Source organism: Diadema antillarum, unplaced genomic scaffold (genome assembly GCF_040938485.1).
Source record: "Diadema antillarum isolate AM-2024a unplaced genomic scaffold, OU_Dant_1.0 seq00001508_RagTag, whole genome shotgun sequence".
Taxonomy (NCBI): Eukaryota; Metazoa; Echinodermata; class Echinoidea; order Diadematoida; family Diadematidae; genus Diadema; species Diadema antillarum.
This window is the reverse complement of record NW_027272242.1, coordinates 662,258-684,219: the sequence shown is the minus strand read 5'-3', so window position 1 is coordinate 684,219 and position 21,962 is coordinate 662,258. Positions and strand designations below refer to the sequence as shown.

Genomic DNA, 21,962 nt, shown 5'->3' with positions numbered 1-21,962 from the left:
CAGGACTTTTACATACAATTCGCATGAGTTCAGTAAGCTGCAAGTATCCTTTAGACTATAAACATACGAGTCTCATTGCTGCCAGCATTTTCCATGCAGAAATACGGACGAGCCATAAGTAAAATCTAAATAAATCATATATGCCTCCATCACATTTCATTCATCTCTCTGCCCTCACGTACATTCCTCCATCCCTTGACGAGAAAACCAGAGATTGATGTCTTCCTGTTGTCATGACGCCTTCTGGGCTATGGCCTGCCTGATCTGCCTGTCTAGCTCACTGATGATGCGGTCCTGATGGGTGTAGACCCCTGTCCTAAGGAGCGTGTCCCTCTCCTCGATCAACCTCGCCACGTGCTCTTCCATCCCCGCATCCTCAATGCGCTCTTCTGTCTCCCCGGTACCAACATCAGTCCCTGGGTGCGAGGTCGGCCGGTCAGGAGATTTGCTCTTGGCTTTATCCCCTTCTTTCAGTCTTTCAGGAAAGGGGCGAGTGAGAGAAAGAGTCACCATTAAAACAGTTTATGACCAGCATAGTGCAGAGGAATTACCTACATCAAAAATATCTTGCAATTAGACCAAGCCTTTAACAAGCTTGGATAGGTTATAGTTTGAGCAAACAACAAAGCTAGTAAATCCCAAAAGAATTACCTTCCAATGACATATGTTTCAAGTCTTGTGCTATATCAAGAAGAAATAAGTGTGTGACAAAGTGTCTCTTCAATGTCTCTTTCCCAAGGATATTCCGTACGCTTACAAATTACATTTGAGGAAAGGGGGTCCAGTTGCTAAAAACAAATTATCACAACTTTCTTTGTACGACTACCTTTTATCAAACTTAGACTATTTGATACATTACATTTTACTCTATTCAGTGAGGTCAACAAGTCACATAATGTAGCTTTTGACTCTACAAAGGGGGGAGGGGGAGGGGGCAAGGGGCAAATGTCCAAGCTCACCTGTCCAGCTCGCCCTTAATCTCCTGTAGCTCCTTCTGTTCCACCTTGGCCACTTCCTTCTCCTCCGCAGCCAGGTAGCGCAGCCTCATGTGCTCTAGCTCCTGCTGCTGACGCTTGAGCCGCTGCCGGGCCTCGCTGGCCTCCCGCTGCTTGAGGCGGGCCAGCTCCTTCAGGGCCCGACCCCACTGCTGCTTGTAGTGCACTTTGGACTTGGTGGCTGATTCCAGCTTCCGCTCAACCTCCACCTGGGGTGAGGAATGTCAAAGTGGATGATCAATTTGAAGTTGTATTTCTGTGACACATTTTTGTATTTTTTAACCCTTTTGTATGTTTGTTTCCTCTTAAAGAAAAATCTCAAATTGCTGTTCAGAAAAAACAAAGCCACGGAAATATTGACAACAGGAGTGCATATTTTTTGTTTTAAATAGGCATGCAATGTTCTCGTTGAGTTTTCTTGATGTATGACACATAGGTCAGATCATTACACACAAAACAAAGCAAGAATTATGTTTATCGATAAACAGTCAAGGTTTTTAAAGCTGTGGCATTTCAATTTCAACAATGAACGCAATTTACGTTGTATCTTCTTGTGTGAAGGTCAATTCAGTCTCGATATCGTGCACATGCTATGCCTTTCTGTTGGATTTCATGGTGGAGAATTATTTTTTCAGCTCTTCCATAAATCAGCATCCATTTCACCTAAACCTGACATAGATGAAGAACACAAGTTTGTGTTTGTGTATTCATTCTCATAAGAGTGTGATTGCATATGGAGATTCATCATTAAATGGCATCATCCAGACATTAGTTTACTGTAAAACGAGGAATGTTCACTCGTATTTTAATTTTGCAAATTTCGTGAGAGCCAAGAATTGCGAAATTAAAATGCACACAAAAGTTCTTGCCTACAGTATTAGCATTGAATGCCAGTGGCAATTCGCGAAAATTTAATGTCGCGAAAAAAGTCGTCGGCTCCAATTCGCGAAATTTCATGCCACGAATATGTCATGTTTTATGGTATCTGTTTGACTAAGGGCACTAGCAGTAGATTGGGGCATCCAGTGATATGGCATTCTTAGAGTATCAATTTGTTCCCAGACTGTGTATGCACAAATCAGATGATGGAAAGAATAGAACATGATACCTTCTCCAATGTCAGAAGATTGATCTGGGCCTGGAGATGGATCTCAGGCTTGCCGCTGGATTCCTGCCGGAAATGCTCAAACTCCTGGTCCTTCTTGGCCAGCCTCTGGTCAGCCTCGGTCAGCTGGTTGGCCAGACGCTGCTTCTCCTCCTCCAATATCCGAACTCTTGACCTATGGGAAATAAACAAATACACAAGGAAAACTAAGAAAAACAATGATCGGTTATAATAATTTACACACTGTAGTGACCTTTCATTCAGAGATGAATGTGGTGGTATTGAATCAGACAGATAAAAAAATGACAGAAAATAAACACATCTGTTACCTTGTTGTCTTATACACTATCTCCAGGAAGTAATAGACCTCAATAGCACATAATTGATAATATTCATGGATAGCGAATAAATTGGTTCATCATTGCTTACAGTGCACAAATGGTGTGGTATTATCTAATATTAACATTATGTATATTACAGAACAAGTGAATGATACACATTACTCTTTTATCTTCATGAATATAGCATGCAGTGGTATTATGTTTAAAAAAAAATCAACATAACTAACAAAGCCTGTTTGAGTTAGGATTCCATTAGATGTCATTATCTGATACCATTTGCCATGTTAACCCTTTACCTGCCAAGGCATTCTGCTTAAAGATAATAAAAAGTTTTGGTACCTCAAAAGTTTCCCTGAATTTCCTTGTCTTGGTTTGTGTTTCAGATTAAAGTACGTTGTCTGTGAGAATTACTCGCCCCAAAGTGCTCTCATGTCTTGGTAATCATGCAATAATGGTTTCGTACCAGAGCCGTTGCGGTACCGCGTTGATAACTATTGTACGAAACCACTGACTGCGACCAGCAGCCCCATACGCATAGCGTAATGGGGCTTCGCATTGTCGCATTCAGGATCATGACAGAATTAGTATCGCGGGTAAATGTCAACTTAAAATCCAAAAATTTCTTCGATTTGAAGACTTACCAATTAAGTTGAAGTATTGAAAACAGGCTTCGAACAATGTTTGGTTCTGCCAATAGTCCCTTTCTGTTCGAATTGATGACTGAATGTGACTCGGTCGAGAGGACCTTGGGAGAGCTACATACACTGAATACTACGGCCAGCGCATGCGCACACAAACATCTTATCCGTTCATGGATTTGAAATTTGTACGCATGTGATGTGTTCGCATGCACTGGCTGTAGTATTCAATGTATGTAGCTCTCCCAAGGTCCTGTCGACCGAGTCACATTCAGTCATCAATTCGAACAGAAAGGGACTACAGGAAGAACCAAACGTTGCCCGAAGCCTGTCTTCAATACTTCTACTTAATTGGTAAGTCTTCAAATTGAAGAATTTTTGGGATTTTAAGTTGACATTTGCCCTGCGATACTAAATCTGTCATGATCCTGAATGCAACAATGCGAAGCCCGATTACACTATGCGTATGGGACTGCTGGTCGCAGTTAATTGCATGATTACTAAGACATGAGAGCACTTTGGGGCGAGTAAGTCTCACAGTGTTAGTTATATGAAAGGTACTGTAACCTGAAACACAAACTAAGACAAGGAAATTCAAGGAAACTTTTGAGGTACCAAAACTTTTTATTATCTTTAACTAGCCAAGCCTTTTCAACAGAGCATATTCAACAATTCCTCCATTCTTGACCTAGTTGTACAGTTGGCACATTCACTCAAGTGTAGCAATGTTCTTCCATCCAACAGCACAGGGGGGCCATAGGGATTCAGTAGGGATTAGGGTGATACATGTAGGTATCTCTATTCATTGACAATTTGTTTCCAGGCATATAAAATACTCCAACATGTGTGCCAATTGGCAAAGAAGAGGTTTAGAGGAAATATAGGCTTTGTATAAAAAGGCAATTACCTGCAACATGGACAGGATAAACTCTCTCATTACTATTACTACGGCCAGCGCATGCGCACACAAACATCTTATCCCTTCATGGATTTGAAATTTGTAAGCATGCGATGTGTTCGCATGCACTGGCTGTAGTATTCAATGTATGTAGCTCTCCCAAGGTCCTGTCCACCGAGTCACATTCAGTCATCAATTCGAACAGAAAGGAACTATAGGCAGAACCAAACGTTGCCCGAAGCCTGTTTTCAATACTTCTACTTATTTGGTAAGTCTTCAAATTGAAGAATTTTTGGGATTTTAAGTTGACATTTACCCTGCGATACTAAATCTGTCATGATCCTGAATGCTACAATGCGAAGCCCGATTACGCTATGCGTATGGGACTGCTGGTCGCTATGAGTATGGGGCTGCTGGTCGCAGTTAATTGCATGATTACTAAGACATGAGAGCACTTTGGGGCGAGTAAGTCTCACAGTGTTAGTTATATGAAAGGTACTGTAACCTGAAACACACACTAAGACAAGGAAATTCAAGGAAACTTTTGAGGTACCAAAACTTTTTATCATCTTTAACTAGCCAAGCCTTTTCAACAGAGCATATTCAACAATTCCTCCATTCTTGACCTAGTTGTACAGTTGGCACATTCACTCAAGTGTAGCAATGTTCTTCCATCCAACAGCACAGGGGGGCCATAGGGATTCAGTAGGGATTAGGGTGATACATGTAGGTATCTCTATTCATTGACAATTTGTTTCCAGGCATATAAAACACTCCAACACGTGTGCCAATTGGCAAAGAAGGGGTTTAGAGGAAATATAGGCTTTATATAAAAAGGCAATTACCTGCAACATGGACGGGATAAACTCTCTCATTACTATTACCCTAATATTTCTATACAATGTCGACTGCTTTTTGATGCTAATGATCCTGAGGGGATAAACTCTGTAAAAATACCCCCAAAACCGAATCACATACCATGGATTCTGCGACATTTTTTTCATATTGAAGCGCTTCAAATGTGTGGTACTGACTCATCAAATATTGCAAAATTCTCAGAACTGTGATGGCTCTGGTCTCTTGCGGCCACTATGGTAAGACACCAGTGATACCTGGTGATGAGAGAGCTCCACAAATCAGCAGCTCTTGACTCACTTTTCCAGCTCAATCTGGTGGAGGCAGTCCTCCTTGAGTCTCCTAGACGCCTCCTGCATCTCCACCATCTTCAGCTGGTGCTCCCTCTGGAGGTCGGCCCGCAGCCGCACCACCTCGGCCTCGTTGGCTGCCAGCTGCCGCTCCCGCTTCTCCACGTCGGCCAGAGCTAGCCGCAGCTGCTCCTCCAGGGAGCTGTACTCTTCCGTCTGTTGGCATAGGGCAAATTCAACATCATGGCTTACTGATGTGTTCATATCTTCAGATCCCACCCCCCTCCCCGATGCATGGTCATGAGCTATTCAATTAACCTGTTTCTATCAAATAGTTTCACTACTTGCAATCCAGCTTGCATGCATTAGTTCTTGCCATGTTAGGCAAGCCTCAGATAAGCTTTTTGTTTGTTAGGGGCAACCTTTGTTTGAAAGGTGCTCAGAAAATTGAATATACACATAAAAAGCTGGTCAACGGAATGGGCCAGCTAACTGGTATATCAAACTTTCTGGACACTGTCCTCTTGAAGATAATAACCATGGAGGAGCTTATCCCATAAACAGGTGAGATAACCAATACTCTGTTAACAAAAAAAAAAAAAATGACATATTACCAGTCTCATGCAACAGTTATAAGAATTAGACAATAAATGTTACAGTCTCAGGTACTAAATGCCTCTTGTTGGTGTCCTGACAAGACTCTGCATTATATGTATCATTGACATCTAAATGTCATAGTCCCACATTAGCTTGATCCCTCCAAAGTGGCTGTGATTTGATGCTTTCACTTTATTACAGCCACCCCACATGACTGCCTCAATGCTGTGCATTCTACGCTTAATGTGCTCAGGCACTTAGACTTAGCTTAATTCACTTGCCAAACTTTTTTCATTGCCATTCAGTAATCCCTCCAAACCTATTAACCTAGTTGCAAAGTAATCAAGGCCACTCAGGTGTAACCAAAGTGCCTCAGTCCAACAGGAAGGCTAATAGGGATTAGAGGGATCAGGTAATCTCTATTCAATGACAATTAGTTCCAAGACATCAGTTCTACTAGGTAATTGGTGAACAAAGCAGACCCAATAGGCACACTCAGCCCAGCTGTGGTGAGCAGATTTTACGTTTCTGGAAACAAAGAAGATGATGATCTCATTTCAAACTGTATCTCCATCATCATCACCTTCTTTTTGAGGAGTAGAGTCCTCTCTCTGTCCCTCCGCTTGAACTCTTCTGCCAGAGATTGCAGCTGTCGTAGCTCTTTCTCCTTCAGCTGTGTGCGAAAGAGAAATCAGGTAGGGGGAAAGTACAGAGAGATGTACGGTGGATCCTCAGTATAACAAGGTTGGATATTTGAAGGTACCTGATATAAGATGATTTTGCAGGTCCCATTCTTCTTTTTCTTTCTTCTTTTATAGATTTCAGTGGTCCCAAACAGCTTGTCATAGTGAGGTTTCCCATTATATACCATGCACTTAACTCTTTATGTGCCATGGTGAAAACCCCCGGTGTGCCACATTATTCTGAGACACCAACGTAGTCAAGCGTTGAGAAAACATTCTGTTCTTCAAATCTGTACGTGAGCAAAGTTGTAGAGAAAATGCCAAGCTTTGCATTGATGTAAATTCTATGACAAATCTAAAATTGCTTTTCTTTCAAATGCTCAGTAGCTACATTCACTGTAAATATATGACTTTTGCACACAAAGCAGTGACATGCATGCAAATCCAGAATGAAACACTGCTTGTTAGTCATTCACCACATAAAATGGAAGCTATAGACGAGAGGAATGGAGTCATGAGAAACGGTTTCATCGTATTGTGGCATTTGGCGATTTATCAATTGGTTTGGGTGGGTTTGTGCGTTTGAGCGGAATATGCGAAGTTGGCACGCCGTCGCCTGAGTCGGACGTGCGAACGTGGTACATAAGGAGTTAATGCATTTCATGAAGAGTTGTTTGATCTTTTTTTTTCATGATGAGCTGCACTCCATCATAGGCTAGTGCACACAAGTTTGGGCACTCTGGTGTCAACTACTGACATAAAGTCACTACTAAGTAATATAGATAACATATCTGTGGTAACCATGGGAATGATCCCTTTTCTTCAAGCTCTACTACCTGACTTTCAAAGGCCCCAGCTTGTTGCTCCTTCCACAGCTCCAGCTCCATGGCAGCCTTGTACTCGGCCGTCTCCCTTGGGTCAGCTGGAGCTGGAGGAGGGGGCGGGGCATGTTTGGCAGGTGGAGGTTGAGGTGGCTGAAGCGAGCTGCTGGTGGTCGTCGTCTGGATTTAAAAAAGGGATAAGATGAAAAGAATGGATATGGTCCATATATTCCAAGTGATGACAGGTGATAATTAGTAATGATTGGTGATGAATATGATTGACAGTACTATTGGTATAATAATCATCATCATGATAGCTTTTGTATCAACTTTACATCACCCCTTCAGGAAAGGAAAATGATTTCCATTCAACTCACTGTGAAAGAGAATTATATGCATAACTCAAGGGGGGCATTTGTTCAAGCGTTTTGTCAGATTTTTTTTTCTTTCTGACAAAATTGCTCTCAACCAATCAGATGCAAGGATTTCAGCTTATAACAGTTTATCAGAAAAATATTTATGACCAAACGCCCAATGAAATGCTCCCACCCCCGATCTCTTTGAACTCTTGCATATTCATTGCATTCACTGGAAAATGATGGAAAACTTTGCAGGCTTGGAAGGGAGTCAGGGCTACACTGTCACTCTCCACTCACCTGTGACACATCATCACCAGGCCCCATGTAAACCTCCTGCATCCTGATTGAACCGTAGTCATCTAGACCCAGGACTACCTGCAGCTCCGCCAGTCTGGTTAGCTTGCCCTCTGTTGTCTCCACGGCAACACGCTCAGTGAAGATCTGACGCCACCCTTCATTTCCTTCTGCTGTATTTGCCTGGATTGTGGTTCAGATAGGTCATTATGAAAAAAACAAATATAAACCATTTACTAGTGCACTCACATGCACTCTAAAATCATCTCACATGTTTCTACTGACCAATCATCAAATGTCAAATTACCAGCACAAAACATGGGATGTCAAACAATTTTCTAGCAATTTATCATTCTCTTATGTCTAAGATATGCAAAAATGAGAAATCATTCCTACACATTCTGTGTACTCATCTCTTCAAAGTGAAACAAAACAAAGATGAAAATATCATAGCTTCTGCTTCTACCAGAATAGGTCTTGTTGATATGCTTAGATAGGAATGCCACAAAGCTGGGGCATGTGCTTTAATCTATTTCCACTCGAAAAGAAAATCACAAAATATTGTGAAGTTAGTCACCAACCAAAACTCAAACAGACTATACAAATGGCGGGGTCATGAAAGGCAGAGGGAAGGCTTATAGGAAATGATCCTATCACAAACACATTAGTCTCAAGATGGAAAAACTCACAGCTATCCGAGCACGGTCTGCATTGAGGATGCCAGCAAGGGGCACCCTGGCCACACCTAGTAGCTGGTCCTTGGTCATCTTGTCTCTGTGCCACACCTCCACCAGAAGAGGTACTCTGGGGGTATGGGGGGGGGGGGGGAGGGAGGGGCAGGCAAGCAGACAGAGATAGAACAATACAGTTATTCTAGTTCACTTAAACTTGACGTCAATTACATGAGTGATGAACAAGTGTGAGCGTGTTGAGTCAATGCAACAAACATATAACAGTATTCTCATTGGTGGGATATAAGCTAAAAGTGTTGTGCCTCATACTTTTTGCACCGAAGTAAATACTCTTATATTACAGTACGCTGCATCATTCCAACACTGCAAACATATACCTGTGTACTATTTGATTGACAACATACAACTTTTGTAGGTCAGCCCTACAAACACTTCTATTCAGCTTAAAAATGTAATCCACATCTTCAGGCTAATGTAGTCAACCAAGTTTTCCCCACACATCATATTACAACATACAGTACTGTCCAAAGTATATTTAGCTCATCATCAACCCACTACAGCTCCTGTAGTATTCAAGTTGCACACACAATGCATGTATGCATTAACAGCTGGCCAAGCTTGCATGAGGATCAAAGTGACGACTATGACAAATAGTGCATGAATGTGAACTCTCTCAAGCTTGCCTAAGACAAACCTGCACACAGTATTTTAAAACCACTACACAGAGTGCATTAGCATAAATTTAACAGAGTCACATGACTTGAACATATGTTTGCCATTGGATGTATTCTTGAACCAGTCTCATAATAGCATTGTCCATTGCAGTATCACATATAAATTAACAGGCCATTCCCTCCAAATAATCTGTACACTTCTTACTCTTGGCGGAGGGCGGTCTGCACTCTCAGAGTGCTTTTCTAGTTATACTATGTCCTCCTAAATTTTTGTGCAATGTGAGTAGCATATGCCCAATATAAATATAAGGATTCTGAGCAGGTCTTTCAAATGAAATAGAGCAAATCTTTTCAATGGAAAATAACAGAGACATGCTGCTTTACATTTCATATTCTTGAAGACAAAGGGAGAAAAAGTTAGATTTAAAATGTGTTACAATGACAAAGTCATGATATCATAAATGCACAAATCCACACCATTACACACCAAATATATGACAAGAAATCATTATCACATAGTACACAAACTCCCCGGTGTTACCTGAGCAATGTTTCCCTTAGTTGCTGTGGGGTTGTGGCGAAGTCAAAAGCACAGAAGGAGTGTGGCAGCAACACTTCTGTGTGGCGACGTACCTCTACTGGGGGGTGAGTCATAATGGGGGCTGAGCTGCCGAAGAAGGGGTACGTGTACCTGCAGGTCATAGATTCAAAATCATGGTATGGATACCCAGTAAAGTGGTTTGCACAAACCTCCTTGAGAGTATAGTAAGTCCTGTGGCAAAGGATACTACTCAGTTATCATTTTGCTTAATATAATACCATGTACACACATCATTGACAGCCATGAAAATGCACAAACCATGTTCGTAATGCTAAATCGACTTCTCAATCAATCTGAGCGCCTAGATCTTTCAGGTCACTATTGACATTCACAGATTTGCTTTTCAGCCAAAGAGAAATAATTCAGAGTTCAAATCTACACTTTTCATGCATGCAAGATCTGATATTCAGACATGTGTATGATTGACATTCATGCAAGATTTCATACATGTAACTTCGTAAGCATGTGTTATACTTGTATCTGATTTTTTTAATGAAGTCTATTGTAATCCAGTGTTTTATCATGTACACGTATATGTACACAGGGCTCCCCTGGAAAGCAGTTGAGAAACTGAGGGGACTACCCTGTTTAAATATGACGGAATAAATAAATGAATGAATAAACACTGCGTGGTAAAGTCACAGCAGTCTTAAATAGTATGTTCTTCAGTTGAAGTAATGAAGGAAGGCAAGGCTGACCTCAAGAAGATGCTGAGGTTGGTTGATGTGAGGACATCCTTGATGCTCCTGAGATCAATGGAGAAGCAGAAGTGGTGGACAGACACGTCGGCAAAGTCAAGCTGTTTAACCGCGGGAGCAGTTTTTGCCTTCTTGGACTTTGGAGATGGTTTGGCAGCTTTGGCATCTGGGAAGAACAAAATAAGATGGACACGTTTTGAGATATGATGGACAAAGAGGGAGATTGGAGCTCTTAGCACATAGGTATCCATTCATCATCAAGAAACTTTTCTTGAGAGTTGTTAATCCAACAGTTGAGATCAAGAACAAAAAAATAATTTCCAATCACAAACACTATTAATTGTTCAACTAAACTAATACTGCTGCAGTGGACATGGATTTGGATTCCATCACCTCAGCAACTGGGTATGTCACATCTGTGGGACAGCTAAGAACTCCGCAACTTGATTATCCAACCCCACACAAGAAAATTATTTGACATAAGGCCATGAGCAGTTGTGATCAAAACAGACACGTACACACACAAAAAAATGATAAAACAAACACAAACCAAAACACACAAAAGATAAGCGTTTGGGGGGCAAAAACAACTCCTTCAAATCATTTCACTCTCACCTTCAACTTTTTTCCTCGGCTCCGCCTCCACATCTTCCACGTCATGCAGTGTGTCTGCATCAGTGTCGGCTTTTGACTCTTCCTGCGGTGGGGTGTATCCGCCATAGCTGTCACTGGAGCCACGGGGAGACCCGTGGGGGGACCCTGGGGCGGGGTCCTTGGGGACAGAGGCTACCTGCCTGCCTTTTTCAGTGCGCTTCTTCTTGGAGGGAGTTTCTTCATGGGGTACGGCGAGGGGCGACTCAGGTGGGGATATCGGGGGAGCCTTGGTGGGAGTCGATGGCTTCTCTGCCGCCATCTGTCCTTGCTCTTTTTGACCAGCGTCATCAGCCTAAGTAAACATCATCGGATATTGAGAATACTTTATATCAGTTGGCAAACAGGCTGTCTAGCAAATTTACACCACCAATGCAATATCATTTTCAAAAATCTTCAACTCTAGCCTGCTGCATACTTTAAAGCCTGAAAGAAAAAGAGACCACATTACTGCATACATAAAAGCCAGAAAGAAAGAAAAAAAAACCAACAATATCACTGAAGAAGGCTAGTAAATATTTGCTCTTATACAACGTAGCTGAGTTGGTCAGGAACATCCTCATTACAGATAACCAGATTCCACAGCTTATTACCAACATAGATATATGTATGTGCTTAAAATAAAATAGGATTCACTGCACCTTAACACACATATTAACAGTATTTTGGACATCATTTCAGCAATTTCTGATTAGGCAGCCCCACAGTAATAGATCAAGTATCAACTCGATAAAAGTACCGGTATTCTTAATTTTGAGTTGGACTGTACACTCCCTGTCAAACCTGAACTGTAGTTGTAAACACAGTGGAATATGAGATTTACACACACTCATTTTTATGATGCTATATTATCAGCACGTGCCAACCATTTCATTACTAGTGTCTGCAGTTTTGAGATATTTGGTACATTTCTTGCCCTGCATACCATAGTATACATTTTGTGTTCCTTAACATACCAATGGTACAGCCCATATTGAAGGAATAGTGATGCTTTGAGGGGCAAAGAAGCACTGCTTTACATCTCTACATCCAAGTAAATACAAGTAAGTAAGTAAATGAAAAATTCATAGTGCGATATGCATTCATGACATGCCTGGCTCGGCTGGGGCTGCAGTGGTATCTCCTCTCTCCGCAGAGCCACCGAGGCCCCGACACATGGGGAGGAGCTGCTAGCCACGGGGGGCTCTTGCTGCTGGCGCTGGGTGGTGCTGAGGATCTGGAAAGCGCCCTCTGTGACCAGCGCCTGGCGGTCAATGGCATCGTCGCCCGGCTGGAGGAGTGTACTCAGTCGCACGTCAGCTGTCCCCAATGTCTTCTCTGCACAGCAGAGATGGATCTGCGAGGAATCAGTGTTTTCATACTTTTGTACATTCATCACTACATGAAAGGCCCTGTGTGAGGTGAAACAATGGCTGACTTAAGCCCGCCGCACACTACACGATCCGACTGGTCTTAAAGTCTTAAGCCAAGCTGGGTCTTAAGACTAGTCGTACGACCGGACACCGCACACTATACGACCTGACTGAAAGCGCGCGCAGTGCGCACTGCGTGCGCTTGCATTTTACTGCATTGTGAATGGCTGAAAGCTTACGACAAGTCGTAGAAATTCAACATGTCAAATCTCTACGACTGGCGCTAAGACCCAGTCGTACGACCAGAAAAGGGCAAGACTGTGACGTCACATTTCTAGTCTTAAGGTCTTAAGACCGGTGAATCGGGGCAAAATCGTGAAGTGTGCGGCGGGCTTTAGTATGGTATACAAAATGATGCACAGGTCTGAGTATGTCAGCAGGCATTGTGTGCATGAGTTAAACTATGGAATTGTTGAACCCACGAGGTAAAGCCATGTTGGTTTAGAATAGATTTCATGGTTACTGCATGCGCACTATTCCTACTGATGAATGAAAAGACATGTACATCACCTGCTTTATAGAATGAGGAGCGGTTTTTTGACAGATCAATTTTCAGTCATGTAACTTGATGGGAAATTTACAGGATGAATTTCCTTTTGGCTAGCCATAGATGCATGGCTAGCCATACCGTGCATCCAGTAATTCTAGCCATGCATCTAATAAGTTCTGGTTGCACGGTAAATCTACTGGATGCATGGTTAGCAAGCTGATAGGCATCTCTTACTGAGTTCACAGACGCTTGCTAAGCGTACAAACTCTTGCTACAAGTGTGCGATGGCATGTTTACAATAACTATTGCCGTTGAGGCAATATGTGGCCAGTAAAAATCAACACACAGCTCTCGCCCAATAAAATGTGAAAATTTTCTTGACCTGTTGTATGCTTTGGCATTTCATTTGTCTCACAGTTACTCATACTCTTATACTGCTGTCTCTGATATGCTGGATGCTAGAATCCCTCATTACACACAATCACAAAATATCCATTTTCAGCCTTATTTTGTCAAAATATCATTGGGAACGTGCATCACATTTGCTAATGCCATGAACGGGCAGTCTAGCAGCTGAAATATGTAAAATATGTATTGGCATTGTAACATTATGGAATATATCCTCACTTGCATGCCTTACATGCAACCCCATGTTTGCTACATGTAGTTCCTGTATTTAACTTATTCAATGAAATTGCCCATAATATGTTCTTGAAGCATATCACATTATTTTCAATGCATTGTGCCCTTAATACCTGAAGCAAAGGCTCTCGCTGAAAGAACGCCCGTAACGTGTCTACGCTACTCTTGATTCTGACGGACGCTCTCTCCGCGGGAAACACCGGGTTTAGAATGTCCTGAAAGCTGTCGTTGGTCACGTGGTTGCCAAGCAACGAGTAAAAGAAGAAGAAGCCCTCATGGTGTGCTGGTAGCGGTGTGTCTGTAGGCACCAACTGCATGAAAACATTTGGAAATAAAAAGAAGCAATACAGTACTGTAAAACACAAAATGTTTGCATGCATGATATTTTCATAAATTTCACAAGGAACCAAGATTTGCAAAAGTAAAATGTACATGAAAGTTTTTGTCTACACAATGCATTAAATGCCAGTACACTGCTGTACATCATACAAGTACTCATACCAATATGCTTCCTAGTAGTGCGCATTCTTTTTGCTGTTCTTGTTTATTAACCATACATTCAGTTTTGTTGTGTGTTTTCCATCAACCAGCAGCGTGTGTTCCACAAATACTTGTATTACTAGTACATGTAGTATACTAACAATTTTTACATGGTTGGCAATTCTCCTATTCGCCAAAGTTTCAAGTTGCAAATGCATGAGGCTTCACAGTATCATCTTTCTCTCATGTATCCAATATCAGTCATTTTGTTGCATTATATCATGTAAAGTTCATTTTTTATTTCATGTTCCATGGCTATTTTGAATATACTATGATTATGACCTGTTGAGGACGAGTCCCGGGTATACTCAGGCAAGTGTCTATGGGAAATGCGTGTTGTAACAAAATCAGCACGTCCTAAACGAGATAAAAGCACTTTCAAGCCATTACTGGGCTGGACCTTTTGCCTAAGAATCTCATGAAATGAATCAGACCAATGTCATTATTACATAACACATGACAACAAGAACCAAATTGAAAAAAAAAATGATAAAAGAACGTGCAAGTCGATCGTCACTATCAAAGTTTAGATGTCATTTTCCTCTTGATATTCTACTCTGCAAAGCGATACTGAGCAGAAGTCTCAACCACCATCAGTGTCCACTTAAATCTAAAGTGATGAAATTTAGCAGACATCAAATGATCATTCAAAATGTCTCCCCATGAAGGGACTTTTAGTCCACACATTTTAGCAATGAAAAAATGCTTTGCTTGAATGACAACAATGAGATCTATACAATAAATTCTGAGTAAATCTCATCAGATCACAGAAAAAAAACTTTCAATATTAAAACACATGCAAACACTATACACTGTACACACAAACATACTTTTGACAGGTTCGCAGCAAAGGCTATGGTGACCGAGAGGACAAAGCTTTCCCTACAGGTGTCGGCTGGTCCAATCTGGTAGAACCCTTCCTCGTTGTTCAGCCGTGGAGAGAGGGATTCTGGCTCTATCTTGGGCACTTGAGCCGTTTCCTCTGGCTTCAAAGGAACTGCCATAAGACATAGAAATCAATAGGGTGACACACACAGCAATGTATAATACTGCAGCAGGGGGGAGATTTCATCAACGAATGAATAGGTCGGCATACAACATTGTACATATAATCACAGAGCATCAAATAACTTCATACATTGCTCTTTCCGATTAAATAATCAGTATGATGCTGATACAGCAAAATATCATTAAACCACAATAGCTAATTTCGCATACCAAGATTGGCAAAAAGTAAAATGCATGTGAAAGTTGTTTTTTTTTCCCCTACAAAATGCATTGAATGCCACTGGCAAAACTGGTTTACAGTAGATTAGGAAGAGAGTTAAAGCAGCACCAATAAACAATGTGGCAACTTAGAACATACACAGTCAGACCCAAATTTATACAATCAGAAATCTAATGTCATTCAACTTTGATTGCAAGCTCCTCTCTTAAGAGCATTTCTGACATCATCATGACCTCACAACTTGAAAATATTAATGATGATAATAATAATAATAATGATAGCTGATTTTTATATAGTACATTTCACACTTGTTAAGTATCTCAAAGCGCTTTAATAACTCAGAGAGAATGGCCGTCATCTCGCAGCAGGTTCTGATCTGATTATACACAGGTCTCCTGCATCAAGGATCTCGATGCAGATTTACCAATTCAGAGATTACAAATGAAATAAAAGCCTTGTCAAAGACTTTAATTTCCCATAATTTATGCAACAAAAAAAAAAGGATAGAGAATGAATTACCTTGTCCGCGCCGTGGTGGCGCCGCCCTGGCTCTGAAACTCTCATCCCTGCTGGCATGGGCATCCACTTCTAACGAAATGCCCACGTGTATTTCTGGCTTGTGACGGTGATACTTGGTGTTGAGGAGGGTGTACCACTTGCCAGACTGCAAAGCAAAGCAGGCAGACAATGCATGCAGGGACAAAAGGGCAGAGTGAATCATGTCTTCTCATATCTCAATGATGGAATAATGTACGTCAATTGGTATGGTAGTGAAGCTGATAACATCCTCCGTCAGTAACACTGTGCCTCTTTACACTTCCTGGTATGATGACAACATTGAGCAGAGAGATAAGAGAGGACTTGAATTTTTGAAAACTTATATGCCAGCAAGAGCCAAAGTGGTGACGAGAGTCCCACATGATATAGGCCATGCAATGCACATAGTAGTAACATGTAAATGTAGTACAATGTTTTGAGTAGCCAATCATTACACACTCCTTGTCACTTAATTTGGGTTGGGAGTGGGGTGGTGAAGGAATAGAACATGAGCAAGAGATTAAAATCACTGTACTTTTGCCACCCACAAATAGTATCCATCCTTTGTTGGCAGCATGATGCTTCATCGCATAAATGTTTTCTCGATAGACACATTTCTTAATTTACTATGCTTGTGGTATATCAAGTGCAGTACTGTTTACACCGTCCAATACGTCACACTCGGCATCATGTGCTACTAACTGTCAGTGTGTTAACAACTTTATCAAATCCTGTCTGATTTTCATCATCTTTTGAGCAGACTGAATTTATCTCAACTGCTTTTCCTGAAAAACAACTTTCTCTGGTAATTGATGACCTATCACCCTTCAGCATTTCTGTCCCCAAGATTTAAGTGATGGCTGTCTGTTTCTTAGCAATGCAGTTAATTTACTCTTCTTTTTATTTTTAATCTTACTGAGAATATGACAATCAACACAATCCTGGGGTTACTGTGTGTATCCCCACAAAGAGTAGCATACAGTTGGAACAACAAAGTGCAGAGATAAGGAATGAACACAAAGTAATAGAAAGGAAGAGGGAGAGAAGAAGAGCTCTCACTGTTGGTAACTTGGCTGGCGACGCTTCCTTCACAGCCGCAGATCTCAGGTCCAGCAGAACGTAGCCTATGCTCTCCCTCGCCTTGGTCTGCACGCTCACAGCGTAGCAGAGAAGTTTGACAGGGGTGCGCTGCAGTCGGTGCTGGTGTAGGGCTTTCCTGCTCAGCTCCCATGCCAGCTCAGTGTGGAACTCTGGAGACTCACTGTGCTGCACTGGGTCCGTGGCCAGGAGCTCGCCGTCAAATTTGGACTCCACCACAAGCTCCTGACTGGGCCGTTTGGGAAATTTTCTCCCTGCACAATGTGATAATCATTGAAAAGGTTAGGTTGCTTCATATAATGTGACTGCTCTAGCTGGGTGGGAAAACATACAACGAATACATTTATAATCTAATTATGGTGATATGGTGACTGGAATATCTGGAGCCTCATGAAATCCTTAGTAAGTTGTTAACCTTGGGCCTGGCAATCAGAAGGCAAAAAGCTCAGCTCATCCTCATTTTCACAATATGCAAGGGATTTGATAATACTGACAGTGCTCCTACAGTATTTTTTTTTCCTGCCAAATCAGCCCCCTCCCCCCCCCCCAAAAAAAAACAAAAACAAAAACAAAAACAAAAACAAAAACAAATAGATAAATTAAAGAAAGAGTCCATATAGTTTTTTTCCAGGACAAAGTTCCAGGCTTTGAATCATCTCCTCTTCCACAAACCTGTTAATGCAACCTCTACTGGCAAATTTAAACAAAACTAGAAATTAATTAAAGCAAGTAAAAAAAAAAAAAAAAAAAATGGTGAAATGGACTGGGTGGACCCATTCCTAAATCAGGTCATGAAAAAGCTGATGTTTTGAATCTTTTTTTTTTTTTTGTTCTTTTTGCTTTACAGTCTTTACACATGAGGACTTTAATATTCAGCATGACTTTGTGTAAAGACAGATCTTTTGAGACAACTCTAGACAATACCATATTTCATCCAGAAATGGTTAAAGAGTGCCTAGAAATTAGACTGCTCTAAGCCGTCAGGTCAAGATTGAGTACACAATCATGTACCTGGTAACCGAGGACTTGGCGGAAGTATTCATCCAACCGTACTCAGATCTTTTCAATGAATCAATATTTAGTATCGAATCAGCATCTTGGAGGACTGCAAATGTAACACCACTATCAAAAAAAAAGGTGACAAATGAAACCCAGGAAACCATCATCTATACAGTCAGTCTGAGCTGTACTATTGGCAAACTCATGGAAAAAAAATCTTCTGAGATGAAATCAATGCTACAGGGCATCTATTCAACATAATTTCAGAAAGGGAAGATCCTGCATCACTCATTTACTGGTGGTATCACAAGACTGGGCGCAGGCTTTGGGTAATAACAACTCCATAGATTGTTATTACCTATGAGTAGACATCCCAGAAGCTTTAGATGGTGTCCAACACAAAAGACTCTAAACTGAGATCCATGCCTTTGGTATTCAAGGAAAACTACAGAATTGGATCAAGTCCTCAATGCAAAATTGCAGACAACAAGCTGTAGTTAATGTTACTTCATCTACATTGTACAGCAACACAAGTAACAAATGGCATAACGTAGGGACGTATCTTTGATCCAGAGTTATTTCTCATAACATCAACGACATGTTGGATACCATTGGTTCGCCAATGAGAACAGTCAAGCTCTTTGCTGATGACATGTTTTCTACTCATTAGTAAACAACACCAGAGATCATGCAGCTCTGGAAGGCAATCTAAAGAATCTGAATGAATGGGCAGATACACGGCAGCTTCCCTCCCCTTCAACAAAGATAGGTGCAAGTTGTCCACTACGGGAAGAATAACCCAGGCTTAGACTACAGTCTTACATCTCAAAGATCCCCAATCTCATCCTCTACCACTGAAAAGAATCCGGGAGTCACACATGACAGCCAGTTCATATTTTCAGCTCACTGGACAAAGTAGTGGCAAACTCAAATTGCAAGATTGGAATTATCAAGCCTTTAAATTGTTTTCTTCCCTTAATTAACATCTAAAACTTTATCCAACTCTACAAATCTATAGTACGTCAATCATTGGACTATTGCTCCCAAATATGGCACCCTGGGGGGGGGGGGGGGGATGTTTATTCTGTTTTCACAAGATGCTCCACAGGGAAAATGACATACATTATGCAGATCACATTCATCCTAAACTGGATAGAAGTAGACAGGGGCATTCAAATCAGTTTGAAGTACAGTACCAATTAGCAACACAGATATATATAGGAACTCTTTCTTCCCTCGAACCGCAAGGACATGGAATAGCCTTCCTCAAAGTGTAATCTCTCGAGTTAACTCAGCCACCTGTCTTCTCAAATTGAGTCCACTCTCTGCTGCCACCTCCAGTTCAAACTCCGTTTGGGGTCTTTTGGAGGATAACTTCAAAGTACCAAGTACCAAGTACCAAGTTGGGCTTTTTTGGGATTGATCATTTTGATTTGTATCGCTTGTGTCAATCTGACCATTGGTGCAATGGTGGAGCACTATCTAGGGCAGTTGTTTGGGAGATAGCATTAGCACTAACGATGTTAGGTCTAGCACTAACCCCGGGGCGCTCCTTCACACAGTTATACTGTATACGTAGGAGCACCCTGAGTCAGCAGAGTGGTGTCTCTGTACGATGAAAAAAGAAATTATACAAATCTAAGCGCCTCTAAAAGTGTCCTATTTTACCAGCAAACGGTTTACTTTAAACTATACATATGTTCCATATTCAATTCATACCCATTGTGCACTTGCTCATTTCCAGATTGATCCCATGGTCGTGAAAAGATGTTTTTCTACAAGATCATTTCCATACCCCCATTCTTCCTTCGTTTTTCGAAACAACCTTTACGTGGTACATAACAGAGTAAAATCACCAATTTTCGGACACTTCAGATTTTCTGCCACTTCAGATTTTCTGCAATATTTGTTCAACTCAAATAATACATATAGGCCTAAAATTATATCTATAAAAATGTATATTAGATATATCAAACTACTTTTTCCCAATATTGATTTTGTTAAATACATCATAAAATTTCACAAAATCCCCAAATATTATCATCTTGATAATTCCCCAAATTTCGGACGGCATGTGCAAAATTCAGACACGCACTATGCGCGTTCAATGTCAATACGCATACAAGGCCGCTTGACTCGGCACTTGCATTCAGCCCCTGTAGATTCTACATTTGTTCACTGCATCGGCACGTACGGATATTTTGTTTCTCTTTTGCGTTTTTGAGGATACTATCACACTCTGAGCTTGCGATAAGCAAAAAATCTTGCAACAGAATGGCCTGATTTTTCAATTTTTAGCACTTTTTCGGCGACACTAATTCTTGACACGGGACCTAACTCGCGCATGCTTTGGAAAAGTTGCGGCGATTCTGCGTTTTTGACGGCGAAATTTGGGATTTTTTTAAATGTATCTTTATCCTGTGGTGAACGAGTGTGCCAGTATTATGTGAAACGATGTGATATGCGTGTGTTGTGACAGTAGAATTTGCTGGCTTGTGATAAGTGAGAAGTGTCCGGATACGATTTTGGAGGCCGGCCGAAAATGGTTTTTTTTTTACTCCACATGCACTGACGTTCTAATAGCTATTTGATTAAATCTAGAGTAAAATATCCCGTTTGCGGCAGTTTAAGCATTGTTAAGGGTTTTTCCAACTTGTAAACAAATCAGGCAAATTGTTTTCAACCATTTCATATATCATAGACAAGATTATTCATTAACGCAATTGTTTTCATGAAAGAAATTTACCATTGACCAATGCAGTTTTCAAGATTTACCAGGGCAAAACCCGGCACAATTTTCGCCGATAAGGGCGATATGCGACGTAGTATTTCTGCTTGCGGCACGATGTACAATCCCTATGCAATACGCGCGTGCTCCGCGATCTTTAGCTGAACGCCTTCACATGTCTCGCGAACATTGCGTAAGCGCCAATTCCCATTGCGAAAGCACGTGAAAATAGCGTGCGCACATGCATTGGCCGCAAACAAGATCGCAATTCTGGCGGTGTTGTTGATGTCTTTCTCGTGTTTTTCTCATTTTTTTTCGATGGTAACATCCACTTTCCGAAAAAAATGGCGGCCCACATCGGCTCGCGAAAATTCTATTTTACGTGAGGATATGTTTTCAAAATCCATGAACATCGAGAAAACGACAAAAAATCAATTTTCTTGGACCATTGTTTCTTAACTGTTATGTTAAGAAGTACCGAAAATTTCATTTTGGATGCGATATGTTGTCATTTAGGTGAGAAAATTTCACTTTCGTCAGAGATCATGCCCATTTTATCGATTGGTTTTTGTTGATTGCTAGTGTGTTAGTATATGTGTAGTGTGCATGTAACAGTGCAATGCTGTGTTTAGCTGTATATTACCGTGTATGTTGTACCTGCCGCGAACGGCTGCACGGCCGCTTACTGACGCAGTTACTCTAATTTTAAGAAAAGATTCACGAACATCCTAGATTCTAACGTTAGTTAGTTCTACAACGTCCTCAGCTCACTCGCCATCTTTACATGCAATCATGAGGGATCAGGACCATGAATACTATAGATCTAGTTAGAGTTAAATTAGGGCAAATTAAAGAAACAATCTCCATTCTCAGATGCAGGTCTCATCTCATCTCATACAACTGTAACTACTATTAAGTATGTCATTCACCAGCACAAAACCGAACATCTGGGACTGTTGTATTGACGAATTATGACCTTGCCGAGTAAACGCCACCGGAATAGTTCAAATCGTACACTATATATTCAAATATCTACATCTTACCATTTATGATAGATACGACAAGGAGATACTGGTCTCCTCCGGCCATAGTGATG

At 41.2% G+C, this 21,962-nt stretch overlaps 1 protein-coding gene across 1 annotated transcript; it reads right to left on the bottom strand.

The window, feature by feature from the left end:
• Positions 1 to 231: 231 nt before the first annotated feature.
• LOC139710203 (centrosomal protein of 120 kDa-like) lies at positions 232 to 21,955 on the bottom strand. Its single transcript, XM_071622135.1, has 17 exons — positions 21,910 to 21,955; positions 17,101 to 17,393; positions 16,024 to 16,168; positions 15,107 to 15,273; positions 13,850 to 14,047; positions 12,286 to 12,528; positions 11,157 to 11,487; positions 10,542 to 10,707; positions 9,784 to 9,933; positions 8,566 to 8,680; positions 7,880 to 8,059; positions 7,239 to 7,403; positions 6,303 to 6,392; positions 5,133 to 5,338; positions 2,104 to 2,275; positions 960 to 1,204; positions 232 to 475 (listed from the first exon to the last, which is right to left on the bottom strand). Exons 1-17 carry the CDS (start codon positions 21,953 to 21,955, stop codon positions 232 to 234), a joined length of 3,156 nt encoding a protein of 1,051 aa, XP_071478236.1.
• Positions 21,956 to 21,962: the final 7 nt, after the last annotated feature.

What these genes read in the sequence shown, in the direction of transcription:
- LOC139710203 (XM_071622135.1), bottom strand. Translation starts at nt 21,955, where the DNA reads ATGGCCGGAGGAGACCAGTATCTCCTTGTCGTATCTATCATAAATG. An exon ending in TGTCGTATCTATCATAAATG is followed by an intron (nt 17,394 to 21,909) that starts GTAAGATGTAGA and finishes CACATTGTGCAG; the next exon opens with GGAGAAAATTTCCCAAACGG. An exon ending in CACCAGATTGAGCTGGAAAA is followed by an intron (nt 2,276 to 5,132) that starts GTGAGTCAAGAG and finishes TATTTCCCATAG; the next exon opens with GTCAAGAGTTCGGATATTGG.